This window comes from Saccostrea echinata, unplaced genomic scaffold, assembly GCF_033153115.1.
Source record: "Saccostrea echinata isolate AGI-Se365-2 ecotype Australia unplaced genomic scaffold, CSIRO_AGI_Sech_v1 ptg000126l, whole genome shotgun sequence".
Taxonomy (NCBI): domain Eukaryota; kingdom Metazoa; phylum Mollusca; class Bivalvia; order Ostreida; family Ostreidae; genus Saccostrea; species Saccostrea echinata.
In genome coordinates, this window is record NW_026889875.1 from 43,345 (window position 1) to 56,928 (window position 13,584).

The following is a 13,584-nucleotide window of genomic DNA, read 5'->3' on the forward strand; positions in this document are numbered from 1 at the left end:
CTGTGTTTTGAGGGGTCTGTGCTTTTTGCCCTGTTCACGAATCGTTTTCTTCTTGGTAATAGATTAAGGTCACATGGTCAATATTATTGAAACAGCTACAACTCATTTAAATGATGCAGTGCAGTGTATCCGTTTTTAAACTTAAAGAACACATTCACTGCATAGATGACCAGTGGTAAGATGACACACAAAGATATGGGGTCATTCATTCGAAAGACGAGGTCAAAATGATATTTTCATATGGAAAAACTTTAATGGGATACAAATTTGAACATGCAGCTTTTTTATTCACTATACAATTAAAATGCCCATAAATTCTAAGCCACTTGCTCAAATGTGAAGGTTAAAAGGTCAACATTATCGATAAAATAAACATAGTATATTACATGGACGAAATTGTTAACATTCTACATGTAGTTTTAAGTAAAAGGGTGAAAATAAGGAACCGTGATAAATCTCCTGAATCCAGTGAGATTTCTTCTTCTATCTATCTATGCAGTAAAATTTAAAAAAATCATTGTAAAATATAAGTCTCTTATCTAATAATGTGTCTTATAAAGTTATTTTAAAAACATTTTATAACGCACTTTCAATAATAAGGGAAAAATCCGTAGACAATTAAGTGTGTAAATAATTGTCTATCAAATATAGGATGAAAAACGTCAGTCAGCATTTATTTTGACTTAATGATAGGTTGTATTTGCTGACAAGGTCACTGTATCGACCATGAAATGATGACAATTAATTTCATAAATTCTAAAAAGTATCACCAATGATATGAAAATATATATCAAGATGTTTTGATTTTCAAGTGACCCTGAGTAATTGTAAGCAAGTTATTTATCCACCCTCGAATTGTCTCCTGCGTGTATTCTGTACAATAATATGCGTGAAAACTGTTTGCCAGACAGTACAATTAAATGTCTTGAATCAATCGAGAAAATCATTTCCTGAACCTCCCCGAGTGCTTTGGTACTGAAGATCTCTGAAGCAGTAGTACTGTTCCATATTTTAATTTTGTTGTTTTCACATGCTGACGCTAACCAACGACAGTCCGTCGAAAATACCACATGCCTAACCTAAAACATTAAGATAATATTGAAGTAAAATGATACGGAGATATATGCTTTTTTCAAGTGAAAACATGTATCAAAATTTTTCAAGAGCATTTTTTTTTGTAAATAACATAATGATATCTGATAATTAAATTACAGGTGCAGTGATTAGCTTTCATACTGGAATGAACACTGTTGTTAAATTATTGTATAATCCATAAACAATCAAGTTTTATTGTTGTCACAAAATTGATAGACATTATATTCGACGTTATACATACTGGTGCTGCATGTTTGGTGATAGGTAACTTTTCCCCAATTGGATAAGCTGTTGTAACATCAAAAATAAAAACGTAACCATTTTTCATTCCTAAAGCCATTGTTCGCCCATCTTTGCTTTGCGCAAGTGCTTTACTTTGTCCTTTGAAATCTTTAAAATTCTCAAACCAGTTACTTTTATTTGATGACTGTTCTTTGTCTTTTGCTCTTCTGCGGCATTTTCCTACATGAGAAACATTGCTTATTACCACTCCAGATTTGGAATGTATATTCACGCTAACTTCAACAATTGGAACTTGATAAACTTTAACAATTTTAAAATTCAGTACCATATGATAATTACGTAATTGTCATGAAGTTACTCTTTTTCTACTTAATTTCCTTTTACCTTTTTCAAAATAAAATTTAAAAATTTGGTGCATTCTGTATTTGCAATCAGCTGACATTGTTTACAGATAATTCTTTTATACACTGTATATGTAATTGCCATAGAATACCTGTTGGAATGTCCCAAAACCTGACCCAATCTTTGTTGTTGATTATCATTGAATTTCCCATATGAGGGCATATGACTTCTCCTAAGTGAGGAACAGGACTAAAATTTCTCACACAAGGCATGAGTCCTCCAGTTTCCTGCTGTAAATCAACAGCTACAAATTTGTTTGGATGATATTGTGGGGAAAAAGACCTTTTTTCTGATGAGGCTTTTATATTTTCCAACTCCTCTGGAACAACTTTTAGCCGAATACAAAGGTACCTTTCGCTCTGACTCAGGCAAATGTCCACAGTTTCAAACTTTATAACGGACTGAAGAGGAAATGACTTTCGAATCGTCTTTTGTTTCAAGTCCAAAACTGACACAAGGAGATATTTACCTTTCATTCCAAGCGTATATAATGTCATTGAGTTTGTTCCTTTTACAATGTCTAGAACATCTATTGGTAATTCAAAATCAGCACTTTCTGAATTCTGCAGGTTAAAGACCCTGAGTTCCCTGTTTTCACTAAGAACACAACACATTTCTTTTAAACACAAGATTTTCCTCGGCTTCATGTCGGTCGGGAATTCTTTCACAAAGCCTCCCCCATCAATTGTCCAGATTTTCAACAAACCGTTTCCATCTATGGTAATAAACTTGTCATCGTCAAAATGCAAAGCAATACAAGTGACTGAAGTGTGATCCAGTAACCGCTTAGCAGAGGAAATAAGTTTCTTTTCTTGTCCCTTCGGTAGACTCTCAAGTAAGTATTTCAAAGACCAAACCAACATTTTGTTCTTCCCGTGAGAAATCAGAAAATCGTCCAGCATGACTAGTTGTTGAACCTTGCCCTCATGGGCTTTAACACTAGCACAAGGGTTACCAGTCACACTATCATACAATGAAATGGTTCCGTCTTCTTCTCCTACAATCAAAACAAAGGATCCCCCACAAAGTGTAGCACAGGTCACTGGATTACTGACTGTTACCCTGAACAATGATTTTCTTTTTTCCAGATCAAGAGCAACAACAACGTTACATTCATCACCCCAACAACAAACTAAAGATGTCGATTCTGAACACGAAATGTACTTCAATCGATCTTGGATATCAATCGGTGTCCTGGTTTTTCCTTTGGAGAAATCGACACTTTCTATTGTACAGGTTGTCTCTCCTTTGTTACCCAAGACACTAAATAAGCATTCTGCTTTAGATAATCCCCAGCAGTTATTGCACAGCTGATAATCAAAATAGTATCGTTTTGGATATTTTGTCTCGTTGCTATAAACCAGAAGTTCACTGCCATTATGTGTTGCAAGTAGTACCAAAAGATGTTCGGTTTCTGTGCTGATCATATCTAGTACATCTGCTGTTTTGTCACTTAAAGACCATCTATTTATCTCTTCCAAGTTAACGATCTTCAGTTCTATAATGACTCCATTTTCAAATAGCACTGCCAAATAATTTGTATTTGCACTGATCCTTTTGCAAACCATACCCTGCTTGGAACCCCCTGTGCATAGATGTTGAAACTGTCTTTCAATTTGACATTTTTCTATCAAATTAAGACATGTCACAGAACCTGGTGAAGTATAGATTACATACTGACCATCACTGTCAACAATGGGTTGATGTTCTTCTCTTTTGATAAAGGGAACATCAACATCCATGAGTTCCTCAGCGTTTTCGAAATAAACTTTGTATGACGAATTAGCAACATCCTCATTTTGACTTGGTGAATCTTTCACCAAAACTGTCCCTTGACTAAAGGATACAATGTTGTCAATCCCAGTGAAGGTACTAGTGATAGCTTCTGAAAGATCTTTTCTAGGAGCCTGTCCTGGATGAAGTGGAATCAAAGTAGACGTACTTTGATTTTTCAGAAAATCTTCAGCCTTACTAAGAAGTTTTTGCAGAGAAATGTCTGCAGTATCAACAGAAACGTATTCCAGAAGACTGATTGCCAATCTCTTTGGTGAGATTACGTCGTTTGTTAATGAAACAAAGAAGTCCCTCAACTTTTTCAATTCCTGATCTTCTTGAAATTGAAGAAATTCATTCAGTTCACTAACAAAAACATCTGCTGAGAAGGCCGCTAATTTGTTGTAGATGAAATTAAAATTGCAGAAGCATTTATCTTTTGCAGTTCGCAATGACATAGAGGTTCTTGCATGAATAATATGATATGGAAGACAAAATAGCATTCTTTTGTTATGTTCTGATACAGGCTGCCCAGTCACTTGTCTGTCTGCATTTGAAATGGTCAATTTTCTCCTGGTTAATGTTATATCTCGTTTCACAGACGTCTCGCACATAAAAATTTCAGCTAAATTCCTTTGCAATACTTCCCCTTGTGCTCCTGATGAGTATTTGGCTTCTGCACTCTCAGTAAACTGTCTGTGATACCAGTTCATGGTGTATTTGTCTTGCGAGAGTCTTTCCACAAGGTATTCTCTAATATCGTATTTGATCCGAGCAACCAAAACAGGTGGTATTCTTACAATACCAGCTATTGGTGGATTGTGATAACGATAAACGTCATTTAAAGCTTCGTCATCACAGGATAAAACATCCTCCAACTCATTCTCTGAGATACCGTCTCTTACTATGGTGATGTAACCTAGCGCATGACCAGTGACAACGGGTCCAAATTTCACTTCAAGATTGTCAAAGAGCTTGTTTATTGCACCCTGAACTGTTTCTTGCAAAATCAAATGATGCTCTTCGGTGTATGATTTCCATTTCATTGCTTCGTCTACGCTTAATTTCAAGAAGAGGGGACTTGGGCATTTCAAAAATGCATTCATCAATACCTTTTCTTGGGTATGTAAAAGCGATCGATTCTGAAGTAATAGGTATTTCTCCATCATTTCTTTTCCTGTTTGAAGTGGAAGATCACTTATTTCTAAGTAATAGTTTGAATCTGGAGACAAAGCTCTTATACTCTCTAGAATCCCAAACTCATTTGGAAGTGTGGATATAATGATCTTTATATTCGGTGGTAGCGTCATTGGTAGCCACTTCATACTATGTGCATCGTATTCCCTTGACAGTTGATCTATGGAATCCAGCAGAATAATTACCGGCTTTTTCAAAGTGTTTGCAACCCTTCTGATGAACCGTGGGAAGTACTCTAACAAATTTTTCATTTTTTGGTAACCAATAGGTTCCATGCGTATCCCTGATACATCGGAAAGTTGTTTTACCAAATTTACCAATACATCATAGACATTCAGACAAAGTCCAGACGTTCCCAAAAATCGAATAATCCCCACAAAGTTGTCATCTTTTAGCCAGGTGCGCAAGTTTTTCATTATCATAGCCATTACTGATGTTTTGCCATTTCCAGATGGGGCGTGAACAACAAAGGGTTTGTTCATGCTGGTATTTAAAATGTAGTTTTTCGCTGTGTTCAAAATGGTTTCCTGTCCACAAAATGTTTTGCATTTTGTTTCGCAAAAATGAAGGTGGTGAAGAATTTCTGGAAACTGGCTCCGGAATTCTCTGCGGCGAATTTGTGATTTTCTTTTGTCAAGAGCATTATCAATCATTTGACTAAAATCATCGTAAAAATCCTTACAAAATTTCTTCAAGTACTCTTCATGTTCTTTACATATTTCTGGACCTATTCCTTGTGTATTCCAATCAATCTTATAAGTGTGACTGTGTCTAAGTTTTGTTTTTGTTTCCAATTTTTTCTTGAGTTCGTTTTGTAGCTTTCGTACTTCTGAGTTAACATTATTCTACAAAATGCACAAAAGAGATCTTATGATAAATAACCAAGAGAAAATGTTGAACAAAGACATATTTCGTTTCTTGAAAATTTAGGTAATGCAAAGGTTAAGGGTAAGAAAATTAGTTTTGCAGTAAAAATGTATCAATTTATGGTTGTTGTCTTTTTTGATTTTTCATAGACAAACCTATAGAATTTTAATTTGGTTTTTATTTTCTTTAAACTTCGTATGTTGCCATTGAGACAAGTTAAAAGACAGCTGTAGATGTTATACTGAAGAAGACAAAGTTCGCTTACAAATTTTAAAAGTACTTAAAAAATCTTCAATTTAGAATAAAAAGAGCTGGAAATATTAGTTTTGTTTGGTGTTGGAGAAATGCACCAGTTATAGCAGCACAAGTGAAATTGAGCAATGAGTCAAATTGTAACACTGAGACTTACAGAAACGAGCACTATGCTAGTGCAAGCCTCTATCAAACGGGGATGATTTAAAACTCTTGTAAGGAAAAATACCGAAATTCCACAATATTTTCAATATTGCATCTATATAAATAAATCTATATTAAAAAAAGTTATGTAAAATATGGGTTGTCCAGTCATAATAAATTAAGAAACTTAAAACATAATATGTTCAGTATCCTTTTTTGATGTGTAAAATGCAGAAAATCTTTGATTCATCACTTCAACGTTTAAAACTTCTCTCTACTTTAATTCTAAACTTAAAAATTAAGTACCTTCCCATTTTCTTTGACAGTGTCTATAAAGCGCATCGTCAAAGTGTCATCGAAGTCACTGAAGCCTGTAATTTCACGACAGAAGACTGCTGTTTGTGATGCTGGATCTTCAGACGACAGAATGCCCTTTTGGATTTCTATCTCTGTGACTAAAGAAGATAACAATATCTTTACCATGGTGCAAACATATCAAAAAATTGAAAACAAGATCTAGAATACAGGAGACTTGTGGGGTTCAACACTCCCATGAGACACTTTCCTACTCTGACAAATGAACAAGTCTCTGGACCCCTTTACTTATTGATGATCTGAAGTATTATCATGAAGTTTTCAACAATTCTGCTACAAACAATGTTGAATGATACCATGAAATATATGAAGATAACGAACAGTATTCAAGTTCAAAATTCCATTAAACAATACAAATTTTGGAGGAGAGCAAACACGGATCTCTAAAATATCAGAGGTGGGATCAGGTGCCATGGAGAAGCGAGCATCCACTGCCGACAGGTCACACCCGCCGTGTGCTCCTTGTTATGATCGGGAAATAACGGAAAAATCCGTCGACAATTCAGTGTGTAAATAATGGACAAATAATTAGTATGAAAAACGTCAGTCAGCATTTGACTTAATGATAAATTGTATTTGCTGACAAGGTCATTGTATCAACCATAGAACTTACGAAATGACAACTTTAAACGAGACTGTTGATATTCTTGTTTCATCAACTTGTTTGTCAATAATTTACCTCGTTTTAGAAATTGTTCATACGTAGAGCATGCTCTTGTGTATCGAATCAACTGAGAGATATAAACCCCATATGCAGGTGATGGAGGTATATTGCTGCATAAGTAAGGGAAGTTGATGATTGAAAAGTTAAAGTTGTCACATTTATCATAAAGCTTGGTTGTTAGATTACCATTAACGTCTTTTTCTAGTGAAATATCCAAATATGAAACAGATGTGTCACACTCTGTGGTATCTTTTATTTCAAGCTCACTGGGACATATCATATCGACATAAGAATGGAAATAATCATTGTTAACTGACAATACGTCGTTGATATATCTTAATGTCGAGTTGAAAGCCACAGCAAGTGCTTTCTTCTTTTCATGTATAAGATTTTGAACAAATTCTGCTTCATATGAATACAAATATAGGTCTGCTAATAATGGGGCGCAATTGGTACCCATGGGAATTCCAATAGATTGTTGGAAGACCTGGTCTCCAAAAACCACACAGAAATTGTCAATCAGAAACTCAAACATCTTTTTAATATCAACTTCAGAGTACTTGTGTGTACAATCAGAATATTTTTTAACAAAATAATTTAACAAATGACCAATGACAAGCTAAGTAAATTTAAGAGTTTCACTTTTATTGAAAAAGCAGCTGCCAATGATATCAAAAAGCCTGGACTTTAATTTATAGTGGGGAACCATACAATGTGGCAATTAAGGTTTACAATATAGGAAAGTGTAAAATCCTTACCCTGACCCATGGATATTCATGTAAACAAATTTGCATTTGCATAACTTATGGTGCTTGCATATAAATTTGTCCAAATAATGTAAACTACTGTTCTTAAGAAGATTTCAAAAGATTTATTTTTGCTTTACTTTAAATTCCCACATGAGAACATGACCTCTTACTGTGACTCTATCGCTGCCCCCATGGGTCATGATATTTTAACTTAAATTGCAAATTGCTAAATATGCAGATGCTTGCATAAATGTAGTAACTTCATCGAATGTCAAACTGTTATTCATGAATAGAAGTAAATCTTTGACCCCCTCCCCCCCCTTTTTTTTTATATCCAGCCTAGTCTCATAGACCTTTATTTCAAACAATAAAATTTATAACAGATGATTAAAGAAGACAGAAATATCCTCAAGTTAGTATTTGTCTCTGAACTTATTTTCCTTTGTACCCAGGTAACTAACAAAGATAAACAACACGTGGTCTATGACCTCTTATGTAAAATTTTCATGCAATAAATTCCTTACTACAGGATGCCACCAATCATATTCTAAAAGATAAACTAGCAACTGTAACAGGAATTTTAAAATTAGGATTTTTATGATGCTTTTCAACCTCCCCCCCCCCACCCCCAATTGGTCCAAAGGATAAAGATGAAAATTTTGCAACCCTATCTACAGGACATCATCAATCATATTTTGAAATATAATTTGGCTTCGGGCTTCTTTGTAAAATAATTTTTCTGGGAACCACCTTTTCAAAGAAAAAAGTTGTTTTTGATCCCCTATTGGCCCAAGGGGAAAAAATGAAAATTCTCAAACCTTATCATACATCTACGGAAGCCCATTTAGGACCTATTAAGAATATTTTTGAATTCGATATAACACAAAATTGAATTTGTTATATAACAAATTTAATTCGTTATAACAGTTTATTTGAATTCGTTATAACCAATTTAATCTGTTAAAACAAATTTGTTGAATTCATTATAACAAATTCCAAAATTGGTTATAACGAATTAAATTCGTTTAAACAAATTCTAAAATTTGTTATAACAAATTAAATTCGTTTAAACGAATTCTTAAATTTGTTATAACAAATTAAATTCGTTTGAACGAATTCTAAAATTTGTTACAACGAATTAAATTCGTTTAATCAAATTCAACAATCAGGGCCTGTAGAAAAATATATATGAATTCGATATAACGATTTGTCAAATTCGTTCTTACAAATTTAATTCGTTATAACAAATTAAAGAATTCATTTTAACGAATTTAATTCGTTATAACAAGTTTTAGAATTCGTTATCACGAATTTAATTCGTTATAACAAAATTTTCAATTCGTTATAACGAATTCAACAAATTTGTTATAACAGATTAAATTCGTTATAACGAATTCAAAGAAACTGTTATAACGAATTAAATTCGTTATAACAAACTTGAGAATTCGTTATATCGAATTCAAAAATATTTTTTGATAGGTCCTAAATGGGCTTCCGTATACATCTATGTAACATCACCAATTATTTTTTAAAAGAAAAAAAATTATTTTTGTGCATGTGTGCCTAATTTTTTACACAATCTTTTATGGAAAATTGTGTGTGATTCATTACCTGAGTAAAAATACTCATGCACCTGAGCCTCTGTAAATTTCTTGGAATGAAAAGCTTCTAGTGCTGCATCCCTCAACACTTTTTGTAAGCTGGTGAGGGTGGTGTTCCATTCTTTTGTATGTCTAGCACGATGTTCATCACATCCCGGGGAAAAGTCAGCAAAAAATGAAAACTGAGAGCTGATTGGCTGTAAATGAAACTATGCACAGTTATTTGGAGCATTTCCAAGGCAAGTATTCAAATTAAACTGATTCTCTGAGTTGAATATATAATACATATGCAAATACACATTCACTTCTTTATATATTTTGTTTGTAAGTGGCCATGTGCATTGAAAAAAATTGCCATAACTTCAAGTAAAACAATTTTCCCCATTTTTTTATCATAAACATATGTTCTCAAACAAATTAGAAATACCTGTAGAATATATTGTTGAGGTCTGCAATTTTCATCTAATTTATACCAAGTGTTGAGCAGTTTAATATCTAAATCTTTTGTTACGTATGATTGTATGACCTTGAAGTCATCTTGAAGTATCTCTGTAGGTATGGGCCGAAATCCATATCTATCTCCAATGATTGCCTGCTCATCAGAAACAAAATTAAAATTGAAAATGTGTTCAAAGAATCAAATTCAGTGAATTAACAAGATGAGATGAACATGTGTCATTTAGGATGCTCAATTACATGTTAATAATAAAGGAAGAGCACTTTGTTTAAATACCTTATACAATAAACTTCTGAAATCCCAATTTTTTTTTAAAAAGTTACCATTCAAATAAATATATATAGTATATGTATAAATAACAATCAGTGTTATCTTTTTTCTTGAATTTGCTAAATATATCAATCTTTATAAAAATAATTAAGTTTATTTTTTCCATCCCACCAAATTTCATCAAATACATGACTGTATTAGTTTGCAAACCTTTTATGTGCGAGTATGTTTTATGTTTCATGTACAATGATTGCTTAATATATTTCTGATATTTTACAGACAATCTACCACAAAGTTGGGTCCTAGTGACAACTTCTGACAGTTCTCTACTTCTTGAAGACAGATTTTCTCCACACTGTGGTCATTCTGAGAATCTTCTGTAATACCCCACCTCATATCCACCACCTGAAAATCTAGATCCTTGGACAAACATAGCTGTTTCAGCTTTGGAAAAACCTCACGGGATAAAATGTTTCTTTCTGCCCTCATGTCTACAAAAATGAAACATTGTATCTTTAATCAAAATTATTATACAATACAAAATCAAGATTGGAGGCCAGCACCATAGGGTAAAAATATGGAAGCATTCTGATGATTACTGCCACTGGTCAAAACAGGTAAACAAAATAAATTTACTTATACATTACTACAATGTGTTGGTGATCTGTTTATGTCTTTATATACATGTAAGTTCAAAATCATTATTGATAAGGCAATAAAAATTTGTAGAGTAGATTTGTACTAGTACATTTTGGGGTTGTATTGGAGAGAGAGAGAGGAAAAGAGAGAGAGATTACCTGAAAATGTTGAGCTGATAAAGATTCTGGCCACTGATCTTGGGAGGTTGGGGAGATTGTCCATGTTTCCCTGTAGCATTTGACGAAATTTGTCTTCTAAATCTTTGTTAAAATTCTCAGATTTACCTTCAAGTAGAAATCTTTGTATAAATTATGATGGATTATCTCAATGCTTATGTGTATCCAGGTAAATGTCCTAAATTTTTTTTAATGCAGTATTTAATATTCATAATCCAATTAAAAAGTATTGCACAATACTCTAGAAATATTCTGTGGTAAGTATACTTGTATATACATTCAATAAATTCATAAAATTCCATAAAATTTAAACTTTTTTGTCTTTTTTTTCCCACTTACTTTTCTGTTGATTTGTGACCACTGCCTTCTTAATGGAGGACCTATCAATATATAATTTAATACACAATTCCTAATCATTACAGAATCTCATTATCCATTTTAAACATTACATTTTTTTGCAATACATATAGCAATGTTTTTTTTCTTTCTTTTTCTTAACCAAGAAATTGCAGTCTTGATAAATCTCTGCTACAAATGTCTTTTGCTTTTTCTGAATTCAAAAAATTAACAGCCCTTTTTTCTTCCAAATTAGGAAATGAAATTCATTTGATGTATCAGATTTCTGAAATAAATATAAGAAATATATACTTTTGATTTCAAAATTTCTTTAGTTGGTGATAAGACAAAATATCCATTTTCAAGTTTAGCTTACCCCTTTTGTTGTAGTTTAACAGAATTAACATGGACATGCTTGACATTCTGCGACAAAAAAAAAATCACATTTAATTTACTATTTATTCAAAAGAAAGAAGTTATAAAACTTACATTCTTCAATTTAAACAACTATTATAAGTGCTGTGAAGCAAACTATTCTGTTAATACCTGGCAAGTATATTTCTCTAGCACCCTATATAGTAATCAATATTAATATCTGTCTTTTATTCAGGTATTAAATTTTGTACCTGTCTGGGGACATTAACTCTGTCTGCAAATGAGGACTGTCGCTTTGTTCCTTGGGAGGCCATTTTTTATGATTCACTCCTTCACTTTTAAGTGGTGAATTCTCAGGTTCACTTGCTAAAGAATATATCATTTTGAATATTTCACTCCAATATGGAATATTTGTATATGATAAAAGTAAATGTAAAATATGAAACCTTTACAGTTAGACTATACAGCATGCATACATAATTAATTGAGGTATAAGCAGATAAAAATGTTCAGGTCGTAACACATAAACCTGTGATCAAGTTAAGTAAATTCTATTAGTCGGAAAGTATATATACAATATATAACAGATAAATAAATCTTTGATGGTTCTTTAACCGACTTAAACAAATTTACATGAAAATAGAATTTTAGTAAAAATATACATAGTTAGTAATAGAAACATAAAATGAAACCATAAAAAATAAACTTTTAAAGGCTAAGAATAAGTATTCCCTATTAAGAAGTTGATGGCTCGTTTTAATACATGTACTCCCCCGCTTGAAAAAATACTGAGGTATCCCACATACTTACAAGGAATAGCACCATGATTGAATATGTTTCTCGTGAGCCCCGACAGCTTTAGACAAACAACCGCATTGTAATGATTGTTTACCTGAGAAACATTGTTTTTAAACTGGTTCTCTTTATAAAAAGTGCCAATCAAATCCGCTCGGAGAACCTCGAGTCCAATCGCAACTTCTCGGGCCTTTCCGACTAGCGGAAAAACCGACCTCGGCTGATTCCGTCGCCGTCAACAAACGTTTGATGAGGTATGAATCGGCTGAGGTGTGCCGAGTGAAACCGACCTCTTACGGAAAGACCCGAGATGATGCGATTGAAGCGGAGTCAGCCGAGGATTGCCGATTGCGCTCGTCTTTTCGGTTACGGAAATGGCCGAGTTAAGATTATTCAAGTGCTTGCACTCGGAAGGCAACATTCTAAGGGGTATTTCAAAATTTAAAGAAAGAAAACCGGGCTGCATTTAAAAAATATCATTTTTGGATATTGTCTGTCGTATAACAGCTTTTGATCGTGCAAACAAATTGAATACCGCGCGATATCGTGACTTTCAGGTGCACTGACCAACGACATCCTTAAATCAGAGACGTATAATAGATACGTCTCTGCTCAAATTAATATATATTTATAATAAAAAAGTTTCAATTAAACCCAGAATAAGTGAATAATATTAACTTTTTCTGGGTTTAATTGAAACTTTTTTATTTGCTATTGTGCTTATTCAATCTGCGGTAAATGGCTTAGAAAAGGTGAAACTAGCTGTAATTTCTTTCTAAAAGACAATTTAAAAAAAAAGATATAAGATTTTGTAAAATAAAAAAATAAAAAGAGAGAGAAAAGAGCTAACAACTAACGTGAAACAGACTTGTTTATTACATATATATATATATATATATATATATATATATATATATATATATATATATATATATATATATATATATATATATATATATATATATATATATATGACATAGATGAAGAATTATTTGATTGTAAAGACCTAAAATATTTTTTGAAGTTTGATACTTTCCCTATTAGCGACGTGCCCTTTCGGTAGCGTCGGGCTTTTTATAAAAGTCGGAAGAGCACTAGAAAACCCCGTCTCTTGGGTAAACAAAACATACATGATGAACTGCTAGATGATATATGCAGAAGTAAGTTAAAGTGA

The 13,584-nt window shown here is 32.9% G+C and overlaps 1 protein-coding gene across 1 annotated transcript; it reads right to left on the reverse strand.

Moving 5' to 3' along the window:
- Positions 1 to 266: 266 nt before the first annotated feature.
- LOC133177398 (uncharacterized) lies at positions 267 to 11,929 on the reverse strand. The gene is made up of 11 exons (XM_061312447.1): positions 11,867 to 11,929; positions 11,617 to 11,663; positions 11,244 to 11,284; positions 10,887 to 11,012; positions 10,378 to 10,580; positions 9,790 to 9,954; positions 9,373 to 9,559; positions 6,280 to 6,428; positions 1,832 to 5,555; positions 1,337 to 1,557; positions 267 to 1,079 (listed from the first exon to the last, which is right to left on the reverse strand). Exons 1-11 carry the CDS (start codon positions 11,927 to 11,929, stop codon positions 837 to 839), a joined length of 5,169 nt encoding a protein of 1,722 aa, XP_061168431.1. The 3' UTR covers positions 267 to 836.
- Between the last annotated feature and the right edge of the window lie 1,655 nt (positions 11,930 to 13,584).